This window comes from Rhinolophus ferrumequinum, chromosome 15 (assembly GCF_004115265.2).
Source record: "Rhinolophus ferrumequinum isolate MPI-CBG mRhiFer1 chromosome 15, mRhiFer1_v1.p, whole genome shotgun sequence".
NCBI classification, from domain to species: domain Eukaryota; kingdom Metazoa; phylum Chordata; class Mammalia; order Chiroptera; family Rhinolophidae; genus Rhinolophus; species Rhinolophus ferrumequinum.
In genome coordinates this window covers 21,232,368-21,259,791 of record NC_046298.1, presented here as the reverse complement: position 1 = coordinate 21,259,791, position 27,424 = coordinate 21,232,368, and the positions used below count along the sequence as shown (strand labels likewise).

Here is a 27,424-nt window from a genome sequence, read left to right as displayed (position 1 = left end):
GGATGGTCAGGAAGAGGGAAGGCAAGAGGAGCATCTTTCCCTTTGCACCTAAGAACCTCTGTTTCCCTAGCCCGGCGCTGAGTGCTCTCAGCTCACACTTGCGCCCACCCCACGGTGAAACCGGGCAGAGCCCCTGAGCGGCCGCCGCCCCTCTGCGACCCAGGCCGATTCTCTGAGCGCGCGCGCCCCCTGCTGGCGGCCGGGCACCGGAGCAGCCTCCGGACTGTATATAAAGGCCGCGTGGCGCGCAAGACCTGGCCGAGTGCGGAGTGCGCAGGCAGAGCTCTTGCTGCCTGAGGTCTCCGAACCGCTCACCATGGCTGGCCCGCAGCAGCAGCCCCCTTACCTGCACCTGGCCGAGCTGACGGCGTCCCAGTTCCTGGAGATCTGGAAGCACTTTGACGCAGACGGTCAGTAAAGCTCCCAACTTCTGTGCCCATTTGACCCTTGGGGACCTGCGGTGGAGGGGATGAGGGCATTGCTGATGCTGGCAGGTATACATTTGCCCCATGGGGGTGGGTGTTCTGGCTGCAGAGCTAGCTGATGTCGGGTTGTGAATTTGGGAGACATCCGGCTGCTCTGGTGACAACTGTCAGTAACTTTCTTCCTTTACATAAATGACAGAGAGCCCACGGGCTTTTGCAGCCTCATTCTGGGCAAGTTGCAGTTTTCCCAGAGAGAAGGCCTGGGCTGGCAAAGCTCCCCATGAGTGCCCCCTGCCATCTTATCTTCCCGCCTTTCTCTTCGAGGTAACATCCTGCCTTCAGCTGCTGCAGCCACAGGTCTCAGAAGCCCACTCATTTCTTTCCTCAAGTTCCCCTTTTGTTGAATACCAGGTTAGCCCTGTCACCGTCCTGGGGGCTGGTGGGGCAAGCTGAGGGATCCTGAAGGGAAACCTTTGGACTCCCCAGCCCTGTTAGCAAGGAACAGGAGTGGAGACTGGCATTGGGGCCCTGAAACACCCCCTGGGCTGCTTCTGCCCATTTCTCCATCCCCCACATGCATGTGGTCCCACCCACAGCAACAGTGGGTATGACGGGGGCAGAGCTGGGGTCTAGTCTGACATGTTCCCTCATGGTGATAATCCTGGGTGCTTTTGGTGACTCCATATCTGGGTGGGGGGAAGAGGCACAACTTTAAATGCCTCAGTGACCAAACCTTCTGCTCTGTGTGGTCTTGGCATTGACTCACCCAAAAAGTGAGACCTGAACTAAACGACCTTTGGAGGTGACTTCCAGCACTGAGATTCCAAGGGTCTATGATGGTCTGACCCAGGCATAAAGGGAGGCCCCCCCACCTCCCCTTAGAGGCTTATGATCTTGCTAGAGACTTTCTCCACCACTGAAAAAAAATAAATAATAAGTGATCTGATTTCCTTCTCTGAGGTCCTGGCTCGGGTGGGCATCCAAAATGTTCCAGCATCTCAGACTCCTGGCAGGGTGGTGGCTCAGGGTGTTTATCCTGGGATTGAGATGGATGGGTATGGGAACCAAAAGCAGGACCAGGCGGTGGCTCACTCAATTCATCCCCTTTCCCTCCTCACCTCAGGGGGGCGGCCGTGAAGGTGGCTAAACAGAGGTCCTCTGCCCAGAGTGCTGTGGAGAGGCAGGAGTTAATATCTGGGGCCATGAATGTGTGAAGTTTTGTTCCCTTGGAGCCAACTGAGGAAACTGGGGGGGGGGGGGGGGAGTGCAGAGGACTGGGCCTGTGATACGTGGGTTAGGACCGTGATCTGCCTATGAATTACTGCAGGAGGTGGTAGATGGTTAAATCTGTAAAATGGGGCTAAGGAGGGGTTGTATTTCCAATCCCTGACTGGTGCCATAAAACTCCCTTGGTGAAAAGGGCTCTAACAAGCTTGCAGCCTCTTAGTATTCCAGATGACAAGCACATTCCCTAAGGATGCTCCTGCCAGTTTATCTGCACCAGAGACTTGCATGATTCAAGGAAAGTTACCAAGTGGCCAAGGTTATACCTCCGGCCTCCTGCCAGATGAGTCAGCTATAAACAGAGGACTCCACAGTTCTCCTTTCCCCCTATCCTCATGGGGACGACCAATAGTGCTTTCGATAATCATGCAAATCCTTACATTTATCTGAGACTTTGTAAAAACCAATCTTGCACCTTCTTGAGTTCCGCACAGTGAGCCTGCTGGGCAGATCGTGATTCTCCTTGTGCATTCTGTGAGGTTGTGTACTGCAGGTACTGGAGGGGCTGGTGACTGGCCGGCGGCTGTCCCCCCATTCTGCTTTGTGGACACCTGCTTTCGCTCCCAATTGCCCAGAGAACAGCTCCTGACTCCGCCTCAAAAGTGATGGGCATATGTTCCTCTAATCCCAGAAAGGGGTCCTTGGCCTGGCGGGAGGAGAGCTAGACTAGAACTAGACTCAAGGGTCTTTTAATGACCCCCAAAGCCATTGTACCTGTGGTTCTCTCCTGCCCCAAGGTAAACGGTGAGCTGAACGCTTGCTTCTTGGGCACCAGGCGTCCCATTGCCTTCTATGATCACCGCCTCAGGAAGGTCCCAAGGAGGGCTCATGGACCTCACAGAGCAGGAAGGCAAAAAGAATTAAAGCGCCAGAGATGGTACTGAGGTGACTTAGGAAAACAAGGATACAGCCAAATTGGAATTCCAGTAAAGGACCCAGAATTAGGCTGAGGGCCGCCTGCTCTGTACCTTCCCTACCTGTCCTCTCTCAAACACCAAAGCCTGCTGGGGAGCTCACCACCGCACCCCCGAGGCACTCCCTGCCTTCGTTTGGCCTCCCTCTCACTAACTCTGGCTTCTGTTTTTATCTCGGGGTTTCTTCTCTGTGTCCCCCCTGGGAGGACTCCCCTTTGCAGCTCGCCAGGTCCCTCCCTGAAGTGAGCTTGCTGGAGCCCAATTAGTCACAGCCCCAGGAGAGACAGCCACTGCCCCACCCCCTGAACCCCACAGTAAACAGAGACCAGGAGATGCTGGATGCTGAGGAGTGGGGCAAGGGTTCTGACCGTCACTCAGTCCATTCCTAACTAGGAGGAAGAGTCATTACCCTGGTGACTTTGCCCAGAGATTCAAAATTATCATTAGCCTTTCGGTAGAGAAAGGAAGGAACAGGTGTTTGGAGAGGGGAAACCTGGGATTTAAAGAGGCAGAGTTCTTTCACAAGATCTCACAGCAAAGAGTGTATAAGGGGAGTCAAGGGTCCTGTCTCCTAGTCCCGTGTCACCCCCAGACTCTTCCTCAGCAGTCAGCCAAGGTCACGCATTTGGGACGCCAAGGTAGGGAAGACAGCAGCCAAGTAGGCACGGTGACCTGCAAGAGTGACCCTTAGGTGGCCTTACATGTCTGCGTCCACTGTATTGTTGTTTCCTGATTACTTCATCAGGAACTTTCTCACTCTGCAAGATCCAGGCGGCTTAGGGGTGCACAGCTCAGAGTTCACACCGGCCCTCTGTGCGGTTCTGACCACACAGGCCAGCAGGCTCCTATTCTGCTGACAACCAGTAGGAGGTCTGTGAGGACCTAAGTGGTGGCCTTGGCTTTGCCCTTTAGAAGCAATGGAAAGCATGTGGGTAAGATGGGTTCTCTCCCAAAGGCCAGAAGACATTCCTAGGACCAAGTAGAAATCCCACTCATTCTAAGAATCTATCCTACGCAGATACACTCGCACATGTGCAAAAAGTTGTATGAACCAGGGGCTCTCTTACCAAGTTCTTTGGAATACCAAAAATTTGGGAGAAAATGTGCTTCACTAGGGCACAGAAAAATAAATCATGCTAATCCTCACTGTGGAATATTACCCAACCAATGAGAATGAGGTGGAACTTTGGTACTGACATGGAAAAATGTCCAAGATGTATTATGAAGGTTTAAAAAATGGTAGAACACTATTGTAGTATGAGACCATTTTTCATTATTAATGAAACATGTATGCTAGAAAATATTTGAAAGAATATAAGATAACAATAGTGGTTCTGCAGCATGGATGAAGTAAAATTAAAAGGCATTTTCTTTTATTTTCTAAGTGAATTTCTATAGTGCTTGAAAATTTTACAAGAGCATGTGTTTCTTGTGTAATCAGCAAAACAAACAAGATGTACAAGAAAATAATTTTATGGATACCTCCCTGTCACCCCAAAAGAAATATATGTTATATATGCCTATCTCCAGGTGTGCCCAGAATCTGCCCAGACTCTGTTAGGCAGTTGTCTGCCTCCAGATGGCCCTGGTGACACAGGGGGCTCTCCAAACCTCTCACAGGGACTAAGTCGTGTTCCTTATTTGTGTGGGCCCCAACAGCTTTGAAAATTAGTGACAGGTAGGACCACAAGGGGCTTAGGAAAGCCTGGCCCTGTCTTCCTTCCTCTCTCCTCCTACCCAGTGGTAAGAACAGAACCATCCTCCAAACCCACTCACCATGGAGGACTCTTCTAGACCCAGAGTGCCCAGGCAAGCTTCTCCCCCAGCACCAGTCAACGTGAAGTCCGCGTCTCTGGTGGGGGAGAGGAGGGAAGCTAAAGAACAGCGCCTCTCAGAGGTGGAGCGAGGCCTAGGCAGCTTACATTGGAATATTAAACCAAGGTTCTTGGAACACCAAAAAGGAAGACATGCCCAAACAGGGTTACAAAATATCTGGTATATATTAAGTATTTACACAAATACTACAGATGTTTACAATGCAATATAACTGTGCTATTCGTAAGAAAATTCTAGGATTTATAAAAATGATTGTTTTTTGGCGCATTAAAGTCAGAGGGTTCTGGTTCAGGAAGCCAAGGTCAAAGTTATGTGAGGGAGGCTTTCTTTTACCCCCGTTAGGGTGTCTCTGTGGGGCCTGTGTCTCATTGAGGCATGGCGTCAGGATTTGGGGCCCTCTGGGGTAGGCCCTAGGAATAAACACCCTAACCCCGCCTCCGCTTCCACCCCACGACTCCCACTTGTTTCACTAACAGCGCCCTTTGGTGTGGAGCATCCACAGCGTGTCAGCCCGGAGCTGGATGCCCTCTGTTCCGATCCCACGCCCCAGCGCCCTGCCTCTTTGTAGTGGAGGGTGATTGCGCCAGCCTGGGGGAAGCAGCTGTGTCTGAGAAGAGCTGGGACTCCCCAAGGAGACAGACATGGGGATGCATTTTCACAAACAAGATGCTTCAGCACGCCTGGACAGGGCAGCCACACGCCCAGCAATCCAATCCCTGCCGGCTCACCTTGGTCATTCTCCTGTGGGTTTCAGTGGTTTCACTAGCTGAGCCCTTGGGGGAGATTTCTAGGGCCAAGGAGACCCCTTGGGGAAACCTCCTCCAGCTCCCAGGGGCCAGAACAGAGCAGGCGTGAGGCCCTTCAAGAGCAGTGCAGTCAGTGCTTCTCTGGTGCAGCCTGGCGCCTCTCCTGGCCCATTGCGTCATGTGCCCGCCTTGGCCCAGCCCATCCCATCTGGGACCTCTGGCTTCAGCTCTCCCCTCCTCTCTGGCCCAATCTGCCCCATCCTTCTGGCCTCGCCCACGCCTGGGAATCAACCCAGCATTAGGCTGCCAGCTGTCCAAAGGTTCAGGGGACTCAGCCCAGCCCCAGAGCCACTGTTCCAGAAGCAGCACAGCCCAGAAACACAGATTAAAAGTCAAGTGTCTAAACATCCATCCAGTAGCTGTTCGCACTCATCTCCCAGGAGCCCCTGGGAGAAGTGTGTGTGTGTGTCTGACAAAGAGAAAAACCAAGACAAATACAGCAATGGACAGAGGTCATCCCTGGGATGAATAGAAGGAAACAAGCTTTTAGCTGTGACTAGATCTCCTTTCCCCTCAACTCCTCCCCTCTAACAATGGGGTCGATAATGCCATCTGCTTACCTGGCAGAGTCCTGCAGACCAGACGGGGCAGGGAGTGGAAAGCTCTTTGTAAATGGTACACACCATGCAAAGTAATATGAATGTGGGGGCACAGCCTGAGAAAGCCAATCTCCTGCCTTCAAGGATGGTATCTGAGCGCTCCAGAGGATGCTCAGGCCGGAGGGCAGAGGGCTATTTCCCTTTCCATAAACTGGAACTCCGGATAGACAGCCAAGCGGCCTGGCCTCTTGTGGAGCTTAGCGAGGACGTCTGAAACTGCCGAACTCCCCGCCTTGATTTTCTCTTAACTACGCATCATAGAGTAACAGAGACAGGTGAACACCAACGCAGCATCTAGGCCAGTGGCTCTCAATCCTGAGCCTGTAGGAAGGCTTGTTAAAACACAGATTTCTAGCCCTCACTCCCAAAGATTCTGATTCAGTAGGTCTGGGGGTGGGACCTGAGAATTTGCATTTTTAACAAGCTCCCAGGTGATGCTGACACTCTCAGGCCCCAGACCACACTTTGAGTAGCACTGATCTAGCCCCCTCAAGACAATAAAGGTGAGGCACTTGTCAATATGAGACCCAGGTCTACCATCTCGGTCAGTCCCCCACCTCAACCTCAAATGTAAAGCCAAAGGCACCATCTTTCTAAGAAGACACTAACATTTAAAAGCAGTGGCTCTCTGGGCGGCCGGTTGGTTCAGTTGGTTAGAATGCAGGGCTCATAACACTAAGGTCACCGGTTCGATTCCTTCATGGGCCAGTGAGCTGCACCCTCCTCAACTAGATTGAAAACAATGACCTGACTTGGAGCTGATGGGTCCTGAAAAAACACTGTTCCCCAATAAAAATTAATAAAAAAAAATAGCTGTGGTTCTCAAACGTAAAAGTTTACATTCCTGCATTGTTAAAATACAGATTCTGGTTCAGCGGGGCTGGTGTGGAGCCTAGGATTCTGCATTTCTAACAAGCTCCCAGGTAATTCCAATGCTACTGTTCCACAGACCACACTTTGAACAGTGACCACACTTTGCATAGCAAGCCCTTACACTCTAGACCTACTAAATCAGAATCTCCATTTTAATACAATTCCCCAGGTAACTCTTGCACACCTTAAAATCTGAGACACACTGCTCTAAAACAGTTCTTAACCCTGACTGCTCATTAGAATCAACTGGAGAGCTTGAAAGCATGCCCACGAGAAGTCCCCATCCCGTCAATTAAATCCGAAGTTCTGGGGACGGGGCCCAGGCAGATGGTTCTAATACACAGCCAGGGCTGAGAACCAGTACTCTAAAGATAGCAGTCATGCTGGAATTCTTTGGGCCAAAGGGTTTATAGCCATGGATGGGTTCAAAAGACCTTAGTAGCAGAATATTAAAATGATGCTTTCCATTTAGTGAGATTTTACATTTTCCAGAATGCTTTCGCAACATTACCTTACATGGTTCTCACAATAGCTCTGTAAAGTGAAAAGAGCATAAATGGTTATACCCATTTTAGAGATCAAGAAATCGAGGCTCAAAGAGATTGACTTGCTCAACGTCACATGGACAGTCACAGAGCTGGTGGTAGAATTACACCTCTTATTCAGGTTCCTCTGTCCTGTTCAATTCTTAGAAAATCTGTACACACAAGTCTCAGTGAGAAACAAGTAGGCCTCTTTTCACCGAGGGGCAGAGCATCCTTTGGTCAAAGCTTTCCAAGTGTCCATGGTCAGATTAATTGTAAAGAAGTGTTGCCTCACTTTAAATTTGGAGGAACTGAGGCACAGTGGTGGTGAAGGATGGTAGCAAGAGTAGAATAAGGAAGGAGACAGAGTCCCTGGCTCCCACTCAGCCCCCTCTCCCTAAGGTTCACAGAATAGATCTGATATAGGGGGTTAGGAGTGATGGTTGCCACGGTAACCACATCCATATCCACGCCCATCCACATGAGATTTGCTTGGTGGTCAGTCACCCCACCCCTCCATAAGAGGGTCATAGAGAAAGCAAACCACTTGCCGGGTGTTGAAGTCCACTTGCCGGGTGTTGAAGTCCTCCTCCAGCCCAGCCTCAGGTAATAGGTGCCTCCTGGATGACGGATGGGATTGCTCTGAGGGAGGCCAAAGTAGCGAAGGCCTTTTGTCCCCCTCTCTGGGCCCTGCAGCTCCTGCCTGCCAATCTAATCTCTGCTCCTCTGCCGTCAGCGGGTAGATTCACCTGGTTCTCGTCCGGCTGCCTCACCCCAACAGACCATTAAATGCTCTTGGGAAATAGGCCCATGTCTAAAACCTGGCTAAAGCCCCCTGAGCTCCCCACACAACGTGGAACTGTTGTTCAGTTCAAAAAACAAAGGCTTGCTGAACTGAACCACATTTCTGCCCCTTTGTTGGGGTACACAGAGAGAGATGGTGGGGGAATTCCTAGCTTGGCAAGAGGGGCTCCTCCAGCTTCCGGGCACCTCCTGCCGGCGGGATTCAGGGAGGCAGCTCTTTCTCCAGTGGCACTATCCCAGCTCCTGGCCCCTCTCCTTGCCTCCGATTTCACTCCTCCCTTTCTCCTCCCTCTGCCCAGTAGCTGGGGCTTCTCAGTGAAAACTTCCCAGCCCACCCTGTCCAAGCAGCCCTGGCAGTCATTTCATCTGCCTCCTAATACACTCAAGAAACCGACACACACTCAAGCACCCACCTGTCGGCCCAGCCCTGACTCGGCCGCCTCTGCTTCATGGCTCATGCTCACAGTGCAAGCTCCGAGGCTGCCTCTCCAATCGCAGCCTCAGGCTTCCGGAAGCTGCACCTGGACCCAGAGTTCATCTCAGCTCTCTGCCTAAGAAATGGGAGAATAGCCTGATCACTGCAGGGAGAGACCAGGCAGAGAAAAAGTAGTCCTTCCTCCAACGCAAGAGTTACCATCAACTAGACGACTGCCGTCTTGCCTGGAAAGCCCCTCCGCCATCCCCTCCCTCCCCGCCCCAACGCCTGGGGTCTCACTACCAGGCACACACTCAATGAAATTCCAACTCTCCCAAGAAGCTTTTGCAGAACATCGTAGAAGAAAGATGACCACACTATCCTGGGGTGAGGGGAAGGGAACTCAAGCCTCAGCCCCAAGTACAATCACATCTTTTCCCTGCAGACAAAAATACATAATTGGTCTCACGTGATTCTTACCGTACAGTAGTTATCCTGGCGTCTTCTCCACTAGAGGGCCCTCTAAGGAAATTTATTCTCAGGGGCGATGGGGGAAAGACTGGAAAGAACACACACGCCACCCCTCCACCCTTACCCCCCCCCCCCCCCCCCCCCAGTCCCCACCAAGGCCAGGACAATACTCCTTTTTTATTTTCTCTGTTTAGTTTGTAATTCCGTTTGTCCCTGAAGCAAGCTAGCTGCCATTCCCCTTTCTTCTTCAAGTTGAATTTTGTATATGTGAACCTTGCTCAATTCTTTAGGTCAGATTTGGAACTTGACTTTAGGCCAGTGGTTTCCAAACCTTGCTGTACATGAAAATCACCTAGGGAGCTTTAAAAAATAAAAAAATCACGCTACTTAGTTCACACCGCAAACCAATTACATCAGAATGTCTGGGGGTAGGAGCCAGATATCTATATTTTTGAAAGATCCCAGGAGATTCCATTTGCAGAAAGTAGTCTGGAGAGCACGGCTTTAGGCCTGTCTGATTGCCCCCCACAAATGCTTCCTCCCCATCACAGCAGACACCGATGACCTTGGCCGTGGACTCAGCCACCCTGCTCTCTAAGTCATCTGGGTTCAAAAGTTGAGAACCTAGACTTCTCACTACTTATGTGGTCTTGTAAGTCAGGCGTTGACCTTGGGACGTGGTCCTGAAAACCGCTTTTCACCCAGATTCATTCTTATCTTATATGCAAGTTCTGGTCATTGAACTCAAACAATAGCAACATTTACGGTTCACTCATAATGGGTTAAGTGATGGGATTTACATCCAAAATCCCATTTAATTAAAATAACCCAGAGAGGTTAAATAACTTTCCCAAAGTCATACAGCTGGTAAGTGCAGCAGAACAGAGTTTGAATCTGTGTCCTAAGACCTCAGAGCCCCTCTCTTCATTGCTGTGCCGTGGGTGGTCTCCCCTATGCTTTGTCCCTGTGACCTACTCTCTCCGGTGTCCCCATTTCATAGTGCAAATGCCCTGTTTTTCTCTTTCTACTCTTTCCTTCTTTATAAGTTTCCTGGAACTGTTGTAACAAAGTACCATGAACTGGTTGGCTTAAAACAACAGAAATTCTCTCAGTTCTGGAGCCCAGAAGTCCAAAATCAAGGTGTTGGCAGGATTGGTTTCAGGCTCTGAGTAGCAATGTGTTCCATGTCTTTCTCCTCGCTTCTAGTGGCTGCAAGCAATTCACGTGCTCCTTAGTGTGCAGACACCTCACTCCAATTTCTGCCTGTCTTCACGTGGTCTTCCCCCCCGTGTGTCTCTCTGTGTCTCCACATGGCCTTCTTATAAGGACACCAGTCATTGGATTTAGGCCCCTCCCCCAATCTAGTATAACCTCATCTTAACTAATTATATTTGCAAAGACCCTATTTCCAAAGAAAATCACATTCTGAGGTTCCAGGTGTACATGGATTTGAGGGGTTCACTCTTCAACTCAGTCCAGAGACCCAAGTTCTGCCTCTGACCTCATTCTCACTGGTGACCAGGGCCGACCACCTGCTGACAAACCTGGATGCTGAATGACCTGTGGTCCCTGTCAGATCTCAGGTTCCCGCCGCTTGCCTAGCTGGTTACAGACAGCTCCCAGCTCCTACTCACTGCTGCTGGCCTGGCCCAGATGCTGCTCCCTCCCAGGGTTCTCTGACTGCTGAATGTATCCCCTAAAGACACATGGTATTAACCTTCCATCTCTATGGTGGCAAATGCCCTGAGGGCAGGACCCACATCCCTAACAGTCCAGGGCTGGCCTAGACACCTGTTTGTTGGCCAGTGAGGATAAGTTCTCTGAAGCCCCCAACTTTCCCATCACACCCACCCCCCGTCAGTCTTACTACTTAGCTCTGAGGTTCATTGCTTTTTTCCCTTTCTTTGCTATCTTTGCAGGAAATGGTTATATTGAAGGTAAAGAACTAGAAAATTTCTTCCAAGAGCTGGAGAAGGCAAGAAAAGGCTCTGGCATGGTAAGCCCCGCCCTCTCCCCCATTGAGGGGATTTTCTGTCAACCTGACCATGGCTTTGGGCATTGTCTGTCCCAGGTTATGCATCCCATCAGCGCGCCTGACATCTCTCGTCTTGACCCTTAGACTTTTTATTTGTAAGGTTTTTAAAAAATTGGAATACTGACCTCAATATCGTTCGGTGACTGGGATTGAGCGGTGGTTCATGAATGGCAACAGGGGTCAATGAACCCCCCAAAACCGTAAAGCTTTGTGTCTGTGTATGTGTGTATAAAAGTATTTTTCTCCTAGGGAAGAGCCCACAGCTTACCTAAGATACTCAGAGGGGTCGTGACTCAAGAGTGGATGCCTGGGGGTTTCAAGTGCTCTTATTCTAGACGGAGTTTCTCAGCCTCAGCCCGTCAACATTTGGGGCTGCATAGTCCTTTGTGGTGGCGTCTGTCCTGTGCATTGTAGGATGGTTGCCAGCATCCCTGGCCTCTCCCCACGAGATGCCAGTAGCGTCCCCTCCAAGTTATGACAATCAAAATTGTCTCCAGACATTGCCAAATGTCCTAGTGGGGGGTGCAGAATCATTCCCACGAGAGAACCTGTCCTAGACCAATAAAGGCTGGCATCCTCAGCAAGGACCTAGAGGAAAATGAAGGATTACTCCAAAGCAGCATCTGCACCAGTGGTGCTGGCTGGCTTCATGTGTGGAGGTGTCAGACCACCCTTCTTAGCTTGCCTGAAGTGACTCTAAATCATGTCCCAGCCCCTTAACAAGAGGGATGTTGTTTCCTCTGGTGCCAACCTAGCACTATGGAGTATTGTCTGTCCCAGGTGATGCATCCTTTCTAAAGCCTTTTAGATGAGCGTCTGAAATACTGAAAAGATAAGGTCATTGAAGCTAGTCTGTTGTGATTTCCATGCCTGATTCTCAAATATATGGAGTCAGGCCCACTTGCTCCCCAAGCTCTCAAGGGTCCTTTAAGGGTCTTTGTACGCTTCCCTGCTGTGTGTCTGTCGACCAATTCACTGCTTATTAACAAGTCTTCATGGAGCAGTTTGGGAGATGAGTCACAAACACACCATTGAGCTCCTGGTTCAAAGCTCGGCAGAGAGCCCAGTGAGGAGGAGATCCAAGCAATGGGCTTAAGTGATGGAGGTGACTCATAGGTTTATCAGCAGTTCCCCCATCACTCTCATTGCTAGGATCACAGAAAACACAGGCTTCACAACTGATTCTGGGGTAGTGGAGTAGGTGGAGGAATATGGTTTCATGAAGTGCTTCAAATCTGAAATCCTTCTCAGTCATTGCCTTCCTCAAATGGCATCAGAGGTGATTTTCAAATATGTCAAGTACAATCCCATCTAATATCATCCCAGACTGGGTCTTAGAGCAGCTGTTATATGATAGAAAGAATATTGGCCTTGGAAGCAGGAGCCATGAGTTCAAATTCTGGCAATACTAACTGGTGACCTCGGGAGAAGTCACTTCATCTCAGCCTCCATTTGTGTGTGGAATGGACAGGCTACTCACCTCATGGGGACTGTTGTAAAAATTAAATCGGATGACCACATTTGTGATAAGGGCTTAGGATCATCCCACGCACATGTAAGTGTAAAGCAATAAATATTGATAAACAAATAAATATTGGCAAATTGAAACCAGTTCCAAAGGTGAAAAGCAATAGAAGGAATCCAGGCAAGACTTTAAGAATTGGTAGAATTCTCCATGGCCCAATCCTACGAAGCCCACAACCCTCCCCAAAGTCCTTGGAGAAGTGGAGAAGAGGCATCCCAAGTAGATTCATTATTGATTAGGGATGAGGAAGAGCTCATTAATGCAGATAATTAGTCAGCAACACACCAAACCAAGAGAAGGTTTGAGAACTTCAAGAGTGCTTTACATTAGGCAGGCAACCATGGGCTAAAGGAATTTGTGAAGTTCTTTGCCCTTCTAGTAGTCGTAGTAATCTAAGGAACTACTTAAATTACCCCTCAGCTATATGAAGACTTTCTCCTCACATTCCTCCTAACAGAAAATCAGAGGGAAAAATATTGTGGAATTGCTAGGTAATCTTTGAAGAAGAAAATGAGCAAAGCACCTTGCTCTGATGGAGTGCTTAGAACCTACTGGGGGCCACTGGATGAAGTTGGGTTTTATTAGAAGCTGCCTGAGTAAAATGTTGCGGTCTCAGTTCTCACATCTGAGTGGTGGGAGTAAGTCCTTGCCCTTCTGATAAGGGTTGTGGTTTACTGCATCTCAGAGGCAGCGGGGCATGTTTAATTACCTGGCACAGAAATGCCCACGTGTGCTGTTCCCCCTTGAAAATGATGTGGCTGAGCCTCAAAGAAGAGACCACTGGATCTGGAAGCATCCTGTAAAGAAAACGGGTGCAGCCCTGATTACTAAGGGCATTGGTTCAACCTGGTTCCATGCCTGCAGATTTCGGGCACAAAATGATTCCCACCATTTGTTGCACCAAAAACGTGAGAGATCCATGGTTCACGTGGGACCCAGCAGCAAAATCAGTCCCCTTGGTCTTTTCACAGGTGTCAAAGAGTGACAACTTTGGGGAGAAGATGAAGGAGTTCATGCAGAAGTATGACAAGAACTCGGATGGGAAAATCGAGATGGCAGAGGTGAGTCCTATTGTCCCGGCTAAGAGCTACATGGGAAAGGCCGTCGTCACCTGGGCCTCTCCCATGCACAAGCATCTATCGAGGGATCTAAATGACATGGTGGTCTTCAAGCACCCCCATCCCATCCGCAGCACTTAGGATGACCAAGGAGAACAGAGGGGCCTTTTTCTGTGTCCCACAAGGAAAGAGGAAGCAACAAATATTGGCCTAAGACAGGGATAAAGACCTTAATTTTTCTCAGGGTCCAACAGGTATTGTGAATGTGTGGTAAGCCCAGCTCAAGATAGAAGGGAGAGTGAAAACTGGGGGACAGGAGAGTTCATGCTCTACCTAAAAGGCATCCAAAGGCAAAATTTTTAAAAAGGCAAAATTTGTATAATATATATCATATATAGCATGTATAATTTATATACGTATATATTATATATACTATAGATACACATTCATATATGAGTAGATATATATTATTAAAAGATTAATTGAGGCATATTAAAAACTTTAAGACTGAACAAATATTTATTGGAATTAGGCAGTGCCATACAGGAAATGGTTAGGAATACTCCACCAACAGGAGCTAAAGGAAAGAGTTATACAGAAAAGGCAGAAACAAAGCAAGGAAATTATCTGATTGGCTATAGCTGAAGTGGTTGCATTATTTGGGAAAGCCTAGTTGGCTGTTTGTTTAGGTTCTGGTTTGCTTACATGGGCTACTAAGGCATTAAGGCCGCCTCAGTCTAATGGCTTTCTTGTTTAATTAATTTAACAATTTATAAACACACACATACACTCATACAAATACATGTACGTATGCTTGTGTATTCAGGCCCAAGCAAACACTTCTGGCAATCTGTTTGCAACCTGTGGTCAAGGAGTCAAGGATGATGACGGTGGCACATGAATGAGGGCGTAGCTCCTCCCCGGGGCGATTGGTTGGGATGCTGCCTTAGGTCAGTGGCCTAGAAGCACAGGCTGAGACAAAGAGTTGAGTGGATGGGACATATTGAGAGAGGACTCTCAAGAGAAAGGAAGAGAGGGCAGCACGAAAAGGCAGAGGAAGGAGCTAAGCAAAAGGCATCGTCTCAGCTGGAGTCTAGTCTTGACCTGATCTCATGAGGAGCGCTGGCACAGGGCTGTCCAAACTGCAGCCCGCGGGCCAACTGCGGCCCGCAATCCATTGTTAATTGGCCCGCAGCAAATTCCAAAAATATATTTAGTTTACTTAAATAAACCAGGTGAGGCAATACGTACTTCACCTCGAGTGAGTGGTCCAGCTGTTTGTGTATTTTACCGCATATGGCCCTTGGTGAAAAACATTGAAAAAAGTTTGGACACCCCTGCTCTGGAGTGTGGATTGTGCTACCGAGTTGGTCCCACTTTGAGGCAAGGGGTGGGGTGATCAGTTAGTCATGGAATGCAGGCTGCCCCCTCCAAGCAGCGGTAGGCTGGGGAGGGTGGCTGGGGCAGCTCTCGTTTGGAGGAGGGCAGTTCTCCTGCAGGGGACAGCTATGAGCCATTAGCAGTTATCCTTTGCAGCCTCTGAGTGATGGCCCACCAGCCTAGTTAAAGGGGATCCGGGAAAGGCAGCAAAAGAATCCACTATAGACGCCTAAACTGCAAATCTCAGAACACCCTGACTCAAATGGACTTAAACCGGGGGTCAACAGACGTTTCCTGTAAGGATCCAGACTGTGGCAAATGTCGAAGGGTTTTCAGGCCATACAGTCTCTGTTAGCACTCTTCAACTCTGCCACTGTGGCACAAAAGCAATATATAAATGAATGGGCGTGTCCATGTTCCAATACAAGTTCATTTACAGAAACAGGCATCGGGCCAGATTTGGCTCATGGGCCATAGTTTACCAACTCCTGGCTTAAACTATGAGAGGCTCCTAATGAAAAAGGCCATGGTAGGGTTGACTCCAGGTAAAGGAGGCCAGGTGTCCAGCTCTGCTTCTCTGCAGTTCTCTCGGTCCTGTTCTCTGACTCCAAAATGCCTTCCTCCTGACGCTAGTAGCAAGCTGGCTGCAGCAGTTCCAGGCATCACATCCAGATTCAACCGTGTCCAGATGCAGAAAGAGCTCATCTCATTGGGTCCCTGGTAAGAGCAAGGAAGCCTTTCCCAGGAGTACCCTCAGCAGACTTCCCCTCACATCTCATTGGTCAGGACTAGGTCACATGCCTACCCATAAGCCAATCACTGGCAAGGAATAAGATTAGCACACTTAGCTTAGACTGCTCAGGATTTGCCTGACTCCTCAGGATGCTGGGAGTAGGTGGGAGGAAAGGCCAGTTGGGTGGGCAAACAACAGTGTTTGCTGCACAAGAGTGCTTGCATTTTTTAAAAGTCGGATATGTTGAAGTATAATTTACATATGATAAATTGCATTGATTTGAAGTGTAAAACTCCATGAGTTTGGACAGTTGCACACAGCCATATAATCACCACCACAATCAAGATACGGTATTTCTATCACCCCCAAGACTTTCCTTGCCTGGTGCTAGCAACGACCAAAAACAATTGGCATTTTTTAGGATGTTATATATATGGAATAATCGATTAAGTATTCTTTGCTGTCTGGGTACTTGGGACCACTTTCTGTCCCTCCAGCTGCTCATAAGGTTTGGGGTGACGAAGATGCACTTCTCAGAACATCCTTCTTCCCCTTTGAAGGGCTGTGCTCAGGAGGGAAGCAAAACGCGACTCCCACGCTGCCTCCCCACTGGCCTTTTTCCATCCTTCCTACAGGGAAGTCTGTTCTGCTTCCTGGCAGCGCCCTGCGTAATGTTACTGTTGTTCTCTGATCCCCACAGCTGGCGCAGATCCTGCCGACTGAGGAGAACTTCCTGTTGTGCTTTAGGCAGCACGTGGGCTCCAGCGCTGAGTTCATGGAGGTGAGGTCAAGGTGCTGCCTTTCTCTCGTGTTCAGAGCCAGGCCCACCCAAAAGCCTGGAATGGTCCCTGGGAGACACTAAGCCCCTTAGAGGTCAGCAACTCAAATCGTGGTCCATGGACCAGCAGCACCACTGTCACCGTCACATGGGTGCTTGTTAGAAATGCAGAGTCCCCGACCTGCTGAATCAGAATCTACATTTTAGCAAGATCCCCAGGTGATGTGTGTGTACATTAAAGTGTGGGGAATAGGGTGAGAAGCAAGCCTGGGTCAAGAATGTTTGGGAAATGCTGTGTATACACTAGCTCCCCTTTGTGGATTTTTCGTAGACATTTGCATATTACTGACGCCAAGAAATCCTGCAGTAAGGAAACCTGTTTTACTCAATTTGGCTCCAGAATTTCTTCTCATTCAATACCATTAGTGTCCCTCAAGCTCAGAGTTCCAAGGAGCATGCTTGGGAAAGAGAGATTATATACCGTCCTAAAGCTGGAAAAGTCCAATGAAAATTCCAGTTTCCAGTATCTTCCAGGTTTGATCTTTGTGGTCGGGGCTTCGGTGTCCCCCTTTTAAACGGGCATTGCCATATTTGCAATAGAAATTCTTTGAAATCACGTGAAAGAGGACATCCAAACTCAAGTATCTTTTGAGTAATATTCAACCAATAGGTTGAACCATGTGAAATTGCTGATATTTAACCACTTTTGATTTACAAAAATTGGAAATTCCATATGGCTCAACCAAATATATTACTAATCCTGATGGCCAGCAAACCACCAATTATTTCTTGCTCTCTACTGCACCTTAGTGATTCAATGTGTGTGTCCATCAGAGTGAAATTCAACCCATACCCTACACGCACTGCCTGCTCTGATAAATAATGACTGGCCTATAATTTGACTCAACTTGCCATTCATCTTGTTAAATCCATTTCCAGCCACCAGTGAGCTCCTCTCTGTGAGTTACTGTCTAAAACGAGTGAAGAGGTAGCCTGAAACCTACGTGGCAGTGAGTTCGCCACAGATGGATAGAAAGTTGATTAGAAATAACCTGTTCTCAGGGCGGAAGAGTCATTTTTTAAGCGGCAGCTTGCCTGAGCGTCAGACAAGGATTTAATTTTATGGTGCTCTTTAAAGGAACTTGTCCAGTTTTTTCAAGATGGCAAAATTCTATAAACTGGTAATTGACATTGTGGATTCTGTTCTTCGTCTTCCTCTTACTTGTCTAGGATGAAAATTCTGCATATACTTAAAAACTGTCAGTAGAGTGCTTTTGTGAGTCCGTTTTTCTGACTATAGAAAAGGGAGCGTTAGGACGAACTGCTCCTTTCCTCGGGAGACAGCCAAAGATGCCCTCTATTCCACCTCTGATCTAGAAAATGGGGATGATGGTAGCTTGCAGGGGGCAGAGATGCTTAAAGAGGAGAAAAAAAAAAAACACTTCTCTCTCTCCCCCCCTTCTACACCCCCCCAAAATTAGTAGTTTCTGTGTAGTTGACATGATTCCATATTCTTACGTGCCTTTATCCTTTAATCACCAGTGTAACTGCTGAACCAACAACCCCCCCTTTCCAAGTTTCCTGGGACCCCACCATCCTACAGTACCATCCCCTCCTGGGGTTGTCCATTTGTTCCATTTTTGTCAGCTGGAAACATGAAATGTTCCCTCGGTCGCCCTGAAAGGCTTATGCTATCAGAGAGCTCCCATCCCACTGCTCAGCACAACATTTTAATTTCTAATTTTAGTGACACCTCAGGATTTCTTTGAGATTTCACAAAGCCCAGGTCTCTTGAACTCTTTTCCTTGAACAGGAAGAGAATAATGACCCACTGATGAATGAGCACAACATGCTGGAAGGGAAGAGAAATGAGCATGGGCTCGTGGGGGTGGGGGCAGTCCAAAGAGGGAGGGGGAGAGGGAAAGAGGGAGGGAAGTAGAACCTGCTGGGATGATCTTGCTCCCAAAAGTGGCCAGATGCTTCGCTCTGTGTGAGGACTGGGGTCTCTTCAGGTTATCCTTCTTTTAGGCAATTTAGGTGGTGTCTGCCTTTTTTCCCAGTCAACACTCAACCTAGATGAACTAAATTCTAGTGCACTAAAAGCATGCAGGTGGTTGGTGAAGTCATATTTGAAAATCTGCACATATTTCTTAGTACATTCTCAAGGGCAGGCTTTCTGGGCATGAGAAGGAATATTTTGATGGAAGTTTTTCCCCAGAGAAAATATGCTCCCCTAATCAAATACCATCTACCCAAGTTGTCTGTAGTATAAGCCCACCCTTTTGTTGGCACTTGCTCATGTCTCATAACTTTTTAAACAACCAGGATCAAATTTCTTGAGCCATGACTGTACCATGAGAATTACACAGCCTTGTTTCCTGGTATGGAAGGAAGATCCTAAAATATCTATAAACTCTCACACTATTGACAATAAATTGGGGGCATGATTTGCAGAAAAGGGGGAGGCAGGAGATCAAATTTGGAAAAAGAATTAGTGCTTGCTGACTCTCAGAAAACGAAGTGTTGCTGGCGTCCAGGTGTGTAGTTTGGAGCTGAGGGAAAAGGGAAGAAAAATCAAGGAAAGAAAACTTGAAAGAAAATCTAAGAAATATGATCAGGCACAAAAATAGACCAAAGATTTGCAAAACAGGGTTCTCTGGGCCTTTCTGTGACAGACACAGGCAGCCCCTCCCCAGCATGGTATTCCCTCTTCTCCACTAGATGGCTTGTGTAAAAGACTAGGGTTTCGGGGCAGTTGTATACAGGACCATATTTTCTCAGGACCATGTATTAGTTATCTATTGCTGCGTAAAAAATAACCCCCAAAATTTAGCAGCTTAAGGCGATAAACATTTACTTTCTGTTTCTGTGGTTGAGAATTTTGGAACAGCTTAGCCAAGTGGTTCTGGCTCAGAGTCTTTCATGAGATTGAGATCAAGATGTCAGCTAGGCTATGGTTATCTGAAGGCTTGACTGGAGCTGGAAGATACACTACCCAGATGGTGTACTCACGTGGCTATTGGCAAGAGCCCTCAGTTCCTCACTACATGGGATTTTCTATACGGCTGCTGGAGTGTACTTACAACATGGCAGCTGGCGTCCTCCAAAGTGATCCAAGAAAGAGAACAAGGAGGAAGCCTCATGCCTTTATGGCTTAGTCTTGGAAGACATACACTGTCATATCTACCATGTTCTGTTCATTAGAACTGGGTCACTAAGTAAGTCCAGCCCACATTCAAGGAGAGGGGAATTAGCTTCTCCTTTAGAAGGAAAGTGAAGAATGTGTGCACATTTTAAAACCACTACAACTATATTTCCTTGTTTCTCCGGTGTGAGTCTGCTCCTGCTCAGATGGCCAGAGAAGACGCAGGGGTTTACCCCCATGTCACCTGCGGAAGCTCAATTTCTCTTTGATTCCCCAGATGTTATGGTCAGCAGGAAGTGCCCTGGTTCCTCACAGGGACCCAACGTGTGCACCAAATAATTGGGACTCAGATCAGAGCCCAGAACCAGGGCACTTCCCTGAGACAGGGTCCAGGGATAGACCAAACATCCAGACCTAGGTCACATGCCTACCTCTGAAGGTGGGGTCAATCCCTCTTGAACCATATGGACTGAGCATGGGAGAGGGGTGATTTTCTTTAAAATAAATAAATAAATGAGGAAAGAAGGAAAGAAAAAAAAAGGAGACACTTTTTATCATCAAGGTGAAGGAGTGACCTTGGGATAGTCAAAATGAACTGATTATACTACTAATTGTGTTCCACCTTCAGACATGGCTGCCATACACATCATGATAGAGAGATAGAGGAGAGAGAACAGCAAACAGTAACCAAACCCTGTTTCTGCCCCTTCTAGAAACTTCTTACCCTTGCCCCCAGCCCCCACCCAGAGAATGAGAAGCTTCCAAAGCAGTAAAAGGACACTCTATAAACTCACAGCAAAAATTAGTTCTGCCATATTCTAGTGGCAGCCCTGGTAGGAGCTGCTAACCTTAGAAATGGCAACCCTGGTTACAGGATGATCCAAAAAGAGACCCAGACATGCAGCCAAGTAGAGCAGGGAGATCTTGTCCCAGCAGTTTCCTTCCTTCTCTATGTGACCTTGGCCAAGACACTTGCCCACATTTCTTCATCTGAGACATGGAAGGCCCTGGACCATCTCCACGTCCCCATTCCATTGTAATATTCTTGAATAGCAAGACCTGCCTGGTCCACTAAAGGGAAAAGGAGGGAGGAGGCTTACAGATGTCAGTAGGTCTTTGCAAATAGGTTGGCATTCCCATTGCAGGCTTGGCGGAAGTATGACACAGACAGAAGTGGCTACATTGAAGCCAATGAGCTCAAGGTAGGATGGACCTCGGGGAGGGCGTGGAGAATGGGACTGGGGTCAGAGCGGTGGTGGGTTTGAGGAACCTGGGGAGGGAGGAGACATTGGGTGAGGATCATGGGTTTTGGTCAGTTTAGGAAGACTCAAGACTCAGGCCTGGCTCAGGGCAGCTGTGTGAAATCAGTAAGATGGAGCTGTGGGGCCACAGAATTCAACCAAACCACACTCCTTGATTCACAGTGCCCAGGACATGCATCTTTGAGGCAATCCCAGCAGAGTGGCCATCTGGCTGTACCCCATGTTCCTCTGGAACCAGTGATCCCCAAGGCACTGCTTAACCCTGTGTCCTGGGCTCTCTGAGGAGCCAGAGCCAGTTTCTACCACCTTTCCTATTGGGTGAGATAGCACCAGGAGCCACCTCCAGGTCTCCAAGGTCATTCCAAAAGCGTGAAGGGGTTAGGAAACGATGAGAGATGTAAACTGTCTAAATGGCACGAACAATCGAGTGAGTGAGGGACTGACTGAGTCAGGAGCTCTGAAGAGGCCTTTTGTATTCCAGGGATTCCTGTCTGACCTGCTGAAGAAGGCGAACCGGCCGTATGATGAACCCAAGCTCCAAGAGTATACCCAAACCATAGTGAGTGGGCAGACGTGTCCCTCCCTCCCCAGGGGCATGGGACTTGGGCCCCAAGCCAGTGGGATTCTGGTGTGCAGGCTGAATCTTTGTTGGCTGAATCTTCGGACCCAGGTGAAATGACTTCTAGCGGCAGATGGCAAGAGGGATACTAGGTCATGGCCCCCCACACCCTCTCTCTGAGGTACTCACTGAGACCAGGAGCATCTGTTTCCATGACAACCTCTGGCAGTACCGGGAGAGGATAAACTCAGAGATGGAGGACCTTTGGTGCAGGCCTGCTGTCCTCTGTGGCCTTCTCTCTGGGGAGAGGAGAGAGGAGCTGTGGCTGAGTCCCTCCCCAGTGACCAGTTTAGACTATGCTGGTCCCTGGCCTCCAGGTGACCTCAGAGGAGGCACACGCATGCTCCACCCATCTTCCTCCCTCTCCAGTAGAAGGGGATGGCAGGCAAGGTCCCACATGAGACAAGATCAAAGCAAATAACCCAAGTACCTCTTTCTGTTCCCAACAGCTACGGATGTTTGACTTGAACGGGGATGGCAAACTGGGCCTCTCGGAGATGTCTCGGTACGTGCCTGCCCTCACCCCCAGTGTCCCTTTTAACAAGACCCCTACAGATCATCCCTGTGCTACCATCCGTGCCTCTAAGATCCACCAGCGGAAAAGGGGACACAAAGCTCAAAACAAAGCTAGACAGAACCATGAAGGTCAGCACTCAAGGTGTTGGTCTCCCTCTTTGTAGAACTTTCCACTAAGTCCATATTTTTAAGTGCTCAGAGATTGTTTCCATAACTACAGACTCTGTTTCTACATCCCTCCCCCATCCTGCCCTGCCTCCCTGCCCCCGCCCCAAGAGAGTTGTTCTTTCTTCTGCTCTCCTAATCTCTGCCCTAACATTTTCTTTCCAGACTCTTGCCTGTACAGGAAAACTTCCTGCTTAAATTTCAGGTAAAAGAGCTACTATGCTCTTCTTGGCTTCCCCCTTCCTCTACATCCCTGTGATCTTCACACTTCCATTCTCTTGTTCCCTAATCCAACGTGAGCACGTGTGCATGCACACACACACAAGTGCACACACATGCACACGCGCCCACACACGTATGCACACACATGCACGCTCACACGCATACACACGTGCACACAGGCACACACAGCTTTTGCTTTTCTCTTTAATACCTTGTAATATCTTGGTCCTTCCAGGGCATGAAGCTGACCTCAGAGGAGTTCAACGCCATCTTCACATTTTATGACAAGGTAAGAGGGAGGACAGTGTGGAATGGAAACGCAGGAGGCCCCATCAGAGGAGGCCCTGGCCAGAAATGCTGCACCTTGTCCTTGGGAATAGACGAGCTGTCAGGGCAGCTTGGGCCATGTGGTTTCTTCCTGTCCCTTTCGAGTCCCTGCAGCATCTTCTGCTGTGTGAGAAGATAAGTGCCATTGCAATCCGTGGTTTTGGTTCCCTCAAAGCACGAGAGAGAAAAGTTTATGGAAGAGGGTTATGTTCAAAGCTAGGGTGTGATTAGGGTGTTGGGGGCCAGAGGGAGGAAATGCTCAGTTCTGCTCCCCGGTGCCAAGTCATGACTCGGCACTAGTGCCGGTTGTTTTTCTAGGAAGTTGGGAGTGAGACGGTACCCCCTGCCCATGTGACTCCAGTGGTCTTCCTTATAACCAAAGGGTTGGGGGTAAACTTTAGATAGCCGCTGTGTTCATCCTGACATTTTATTATGGGACAGGACACTCAGGGAGTTAGCTAAGTGGTTCCTGGACCTCACTTACATTTTCAATGCAAATGAAAAACACCAGAATGGAAAGCTACCAAAAGTTTGCCCTAAACGGTCCCATTCCTGTATTGACTGGTAAAGTCAGAAGCGACGTGTTATTTTGGCACCGCATGGTCTGAACACCTCCTTTTGCACAGAGCAAAGGGAAGGTTAGATTCTGAGGCCTCCCTGGAGTGGGTGAGGGTAAGCAAGAAGCAAAGTCAGGGGTCATGGGGTGCATTCTAGAGCTCGGTGCTGACTCTCTGTACCCCACTAGGATGGAAGTGGCTACATTGATGAGAATGAGCTGGATGCCCTCCTGAAGGATCTGTATGAGAAAAACAAGAAGGTGAGCAACTGAGCCCAGAGGCCCAGGGTAATGGAGTGGGGGCTTCTGAGGGAGGGGTGCAAAGGGACGCCATGGAGTACACTTACTCCCCTCTGATCAGCTATAACAAGACAATAACAGTTGATAGGTCATTGTTTTGTTTCTGGTTGATTGATTGGTCTATGTTCCTTTTTATATTTAATTGTGGTAAAATACAAATAACACAGTTTGCCATCTTAATCATATTTAAGTGGACACTACCAAGCACATTCAGAGTGCTGTGCCACCCTCACCACCATCCGTCTCCAGCACTTTCCGTTTGCAGAACTGGACCTCGGGACGCATTAAACAGCAACTCCCCATGCCTCTCTTGCCCCCAGTCCCTGCTGCCACTATTCCACTTTTCATCCCTATAAACTTGACAACTGTAGCTACCTCACCTAAGTGGGATCGTACGGTGGTTGTCTTTTTGTGCCTGGCTTATTTCACTTAGCATCGCATCCTTAAGGCTCATCCTTGATGTAGCACATGTCAGAATGTCCTTCCTTTGTAAGGCTGAATAATGTTCCACTCTATGTCAACACTCGTACACATTTTGTGTATCCATCCATCCATCGATGGACATCTGGGTTGTTTCCACCTGCTGGCTGTTGTGAATGGTGCTATGACAAGGCAAGGACAGTTGTGACAGACCCAGCTCATGGAAGTGTCAGCCATATTGCCGATCAAAAAGACTTTTTTACACAAGGAGAGATTTTTGGAGAGCAGGGCCCAGTGGGAGGTGAGGGTATGCTGAATCGATTAACTGAAGACTCTGGAGCTGGGCAAGGGGCTAAAAAGAGCCACGGAAGCATTTGTTCCCCTAGAAGAAAAGGCAAAGAATTGAACTCCCTTACTTTGCCTGGTTTGTTTCCTCTTGGACAGACCCCAGGAGGCCCTCTGTGGGCTCAGCTCTGTGCCCTGGACGGGAAGGGGTCAGGTGACGCAGGAACCAGGAGGCGAGCCTTTGCAGGATCCCTCTTCACCTCCTGGAAAATGTCTTCCTCTGAGCAAATGGTTTTGCTGTTTTAATGAACATTCTAATATCTGCCTTGGCTGCCAGGCAGGAGCTAAATTTACTGCTCAATTTCAGGGGAAAAAAATTCATTGCAGCCTCTGAGTCCGTCTGTCTTTCTGGATTGCTTTCCAACATCTTTATCTCTATCCTGAAATATCATTTTTCATTTCTTTCATCCTAAATTTATTTTTTTTCTTTATGACCTACAATTGCTTTTTGAAAGAGGCAGAAAATAAATTATAAGCAAATACTTCCTAGGAAGAAGAAAGTACTCACTAAGTGTTTGAACATGGCAAAATTTTTCCTGGCCCCAAATTCTAGGATAAAATTATTTATGCACCCTCGTGTGCCCAAGGAAAGTTGGGCATCCTAATGGAAAATACCTTTAACTGTAATTGTGTTAACGAGGCATAATTATTCTCCATATGGCTTTGCCTTATGCTCATGGTTGATCAACCCTGAAGGTATGCATTAATTCTCTGGAGTGACCAGAATTTCCTGGTCATCACCTGACTAGTCTCTTTGATTTTCTTTGATTGCCACCAAAGAAAACTCATATAGCTGCACAGGTTCACTCCAGATGCGGAAACAAACACACCAAAAAATCAGGTGCTGAAGGATAGAAAACAAGGGTATTAATAGTTGTTTACCTGGGAGCCTTCCCCCTGTAGCCAGCTTTGATCCGGCACCTTGGGGTCGAGGGAACAAATCTGTGGAAACAGAGAGCTGCATGAGCACCTGAGTTGGGAAGGGAAAGTTTATTTTCAGGGAACCAACATGGCAGATGCACGTTCCACTTTGATGGTACATGGAGTGTGGTCTGATTTCTGAGCAGAATAACGTTGGAGGTTCCTGAGGGGACAGGCTTACAGGACCAAACTTCAATATTTGTTAGCACTCCTAAGGCAATTGCAACCCACTAAAATCTACCCCATCTTCCAGCAAAACTTCTAGACATAGATAGTAAGCAGCCCTCTCGCTCCATGCTGCTAAAGACTCTTGATGAACCGGGGAGAGGGGTGTCTTCTTAAGCTTGGGGTAGATAGATGAGGTCCATTCCTTGGCCCCTAATCTGGCACGCCCCAATATTATGAATTAGGTGACATTTCCAGGGACGTCACAACTTTAGGGAAGGTATCTCTCAAAACTAGAGATGCTTGCAAAGTGCCTTTGGGCCCGGTGGTGGCACAAAACCAGGAGTCAGTCATGTGAGGGGATATCCCGAAACAATGCAAAGGAAAAGACAAAAAAAAATTAAAAGACTGACCTTTGAGCACTGCAAAAGAGGTGACTGAGAACAGGTGAGCCAGGTAGAGATTTCAGGATTCACACTTCCATAAAGGCTATGGCTTCCAATCCTTTAGCGAATAACTTAGTCTTTATATGTCAGTTTTCTCATTAGCAGAATGGGGATAATGACCCATCAGCCTGGAAGAAGAAGTATTAAAAAAAAACACACAAACAAATAGATCGGCTGACATTTTCAATACAAAAGAAAGAATAGAAAAGAAGGAGGGGGAGAAGAGAGGAAGGAAGGGAGGAAGAGAGGAAAGAAAAGATAGTTGTTTTAAGTGATTTTCCAATGTTGGTGATGACATTTCTGTATTTCAGAACCAGTGGCTATTTGCATCCGAAGCAGTTATTGTAAAGCATATATAGGCATACCTTAGAGGTATCGCAGTTTCGGTTGCAGACCACCGAAATAAAGTGAGTTATCTCAATAAAGCGAGTCAGAGTCTTTTTGCTGGTGGAGGGTCTTACCTTCAATTTGTAAAAACCTCAACACTTGTGAAACAAAATAAAGTGAAGTGCAGTAAAACAAGGTGTGCCTGTATTCAACATAAGGCATGTCAAGTACCTAATCATCATAACACCTCGGTGAGGCAGGCACTATTAGTGTACCCATTTTACAGATGAGGCAGCTGAGACTCAGAGAGGTTGAATACTTTCCCCAAAGCAATACAGCCAGTATGTGAAAGAGAGTTTTAAGCCAGGGCTTTCTGGCTCCAAAGCGCATGCTTGTATCCCTCTAAGCCACTTGCACTTGTATGGGATAAGAGAAAGGTTCCAGCCATGCATTTGTGAATGAGTAGGTGGGTCGGTTCGGTTGGGGTCATCCACTGAGTCTGCTCTTACCCTCTCCCTGTGTCTCCTAGGAAATGAATATCCAAGAGCTCACCAACTACAAAAAGAGTGTCATGTCCTTGGCTGAGGCGGGGAAGCTCTACCGCAAGGACCTGGAGATTGTCCTCTGCAGCGAGCCCCCCATGTAAAGGGGGGCAGCTTCTCCACTTCCCCCCAGCCCTGCCCCTGCTGCCCTGACACTTCTCCCCAGACCTGGAGATTATGAGCTCTCCTCCCCCCACCCCTGCAAACTGCACACCCCCGCCTGCAGACCAGGAAAGGAGAGATGGAGGATGGGCTGCTGACCGGCCTCCTGGGGCCCCCCCTCACCCAACCCTGACCGGACTGGGCATACCACTCTGCCTGCAGTGGGGCACCAACCGACCACATGGAAGATGGGCAGGGCACGGGTGGAGTTTCCCTGATTCTCTTCGCTGTGATGCATGAGCTCATTTGCTGTATGATTTAGGCTTCTATGTCCAACAGAGTGGCCCTCTCGCTCCCCTCGGCCTCTCCCCCATGCCACCCCCCACCCCAAACTTCCAAGTTCCATCTGCCACCTTGCTAATGGTATAGCTGTCTTCTCAGAGCTCCTGTTTGTGGAGGGCGCTTGCCCTTTCCTTGTCCTCTTGACTCAGCGTGCTCCTTTTCTCTTTGGGTTTCTTGTCTTCTTGTTTACCAAAGAACCGTTTACAGACAATAAAGTGGAGACGTTCTGCTGTGGAAGCTCA

At 48.4% G+C, this 27,424-nt stretch overlaps 1 protein-coding gene across 1 annotated transcript; it reads left to right on the top strand.

Annotated features, from left to right (window-relative positions):
* The first annotated feature begins 242 nt into the window (after window positions 1-242).
* Window positions 243-27,424, top strand: CALB2 (calbindin 2). The gene is made up of 11 exons (XM_033129515.1): window positions 243-410; window positions 10,871-10,947; window positions 13,483-13,572; window positions 16,383-16,463; window positions 20,751-20,807; window positions 21,349-21,426; window positions 21,936-21,991; window positions 22,333-22,372; window positions 22,625-22,678; window positions 23,462-23,533; window positions 26,726-27,424. Exons 1-11 carry the CDS (start codon window positions 317-319, stop codon window positions 26,840-26,842), a joined length of 816 nt encoding a protein of 271 aa, XP_032985406.1. The 5' UTR covers window positions 243-316; the 3' UTR covers window positions 26,843-27,424.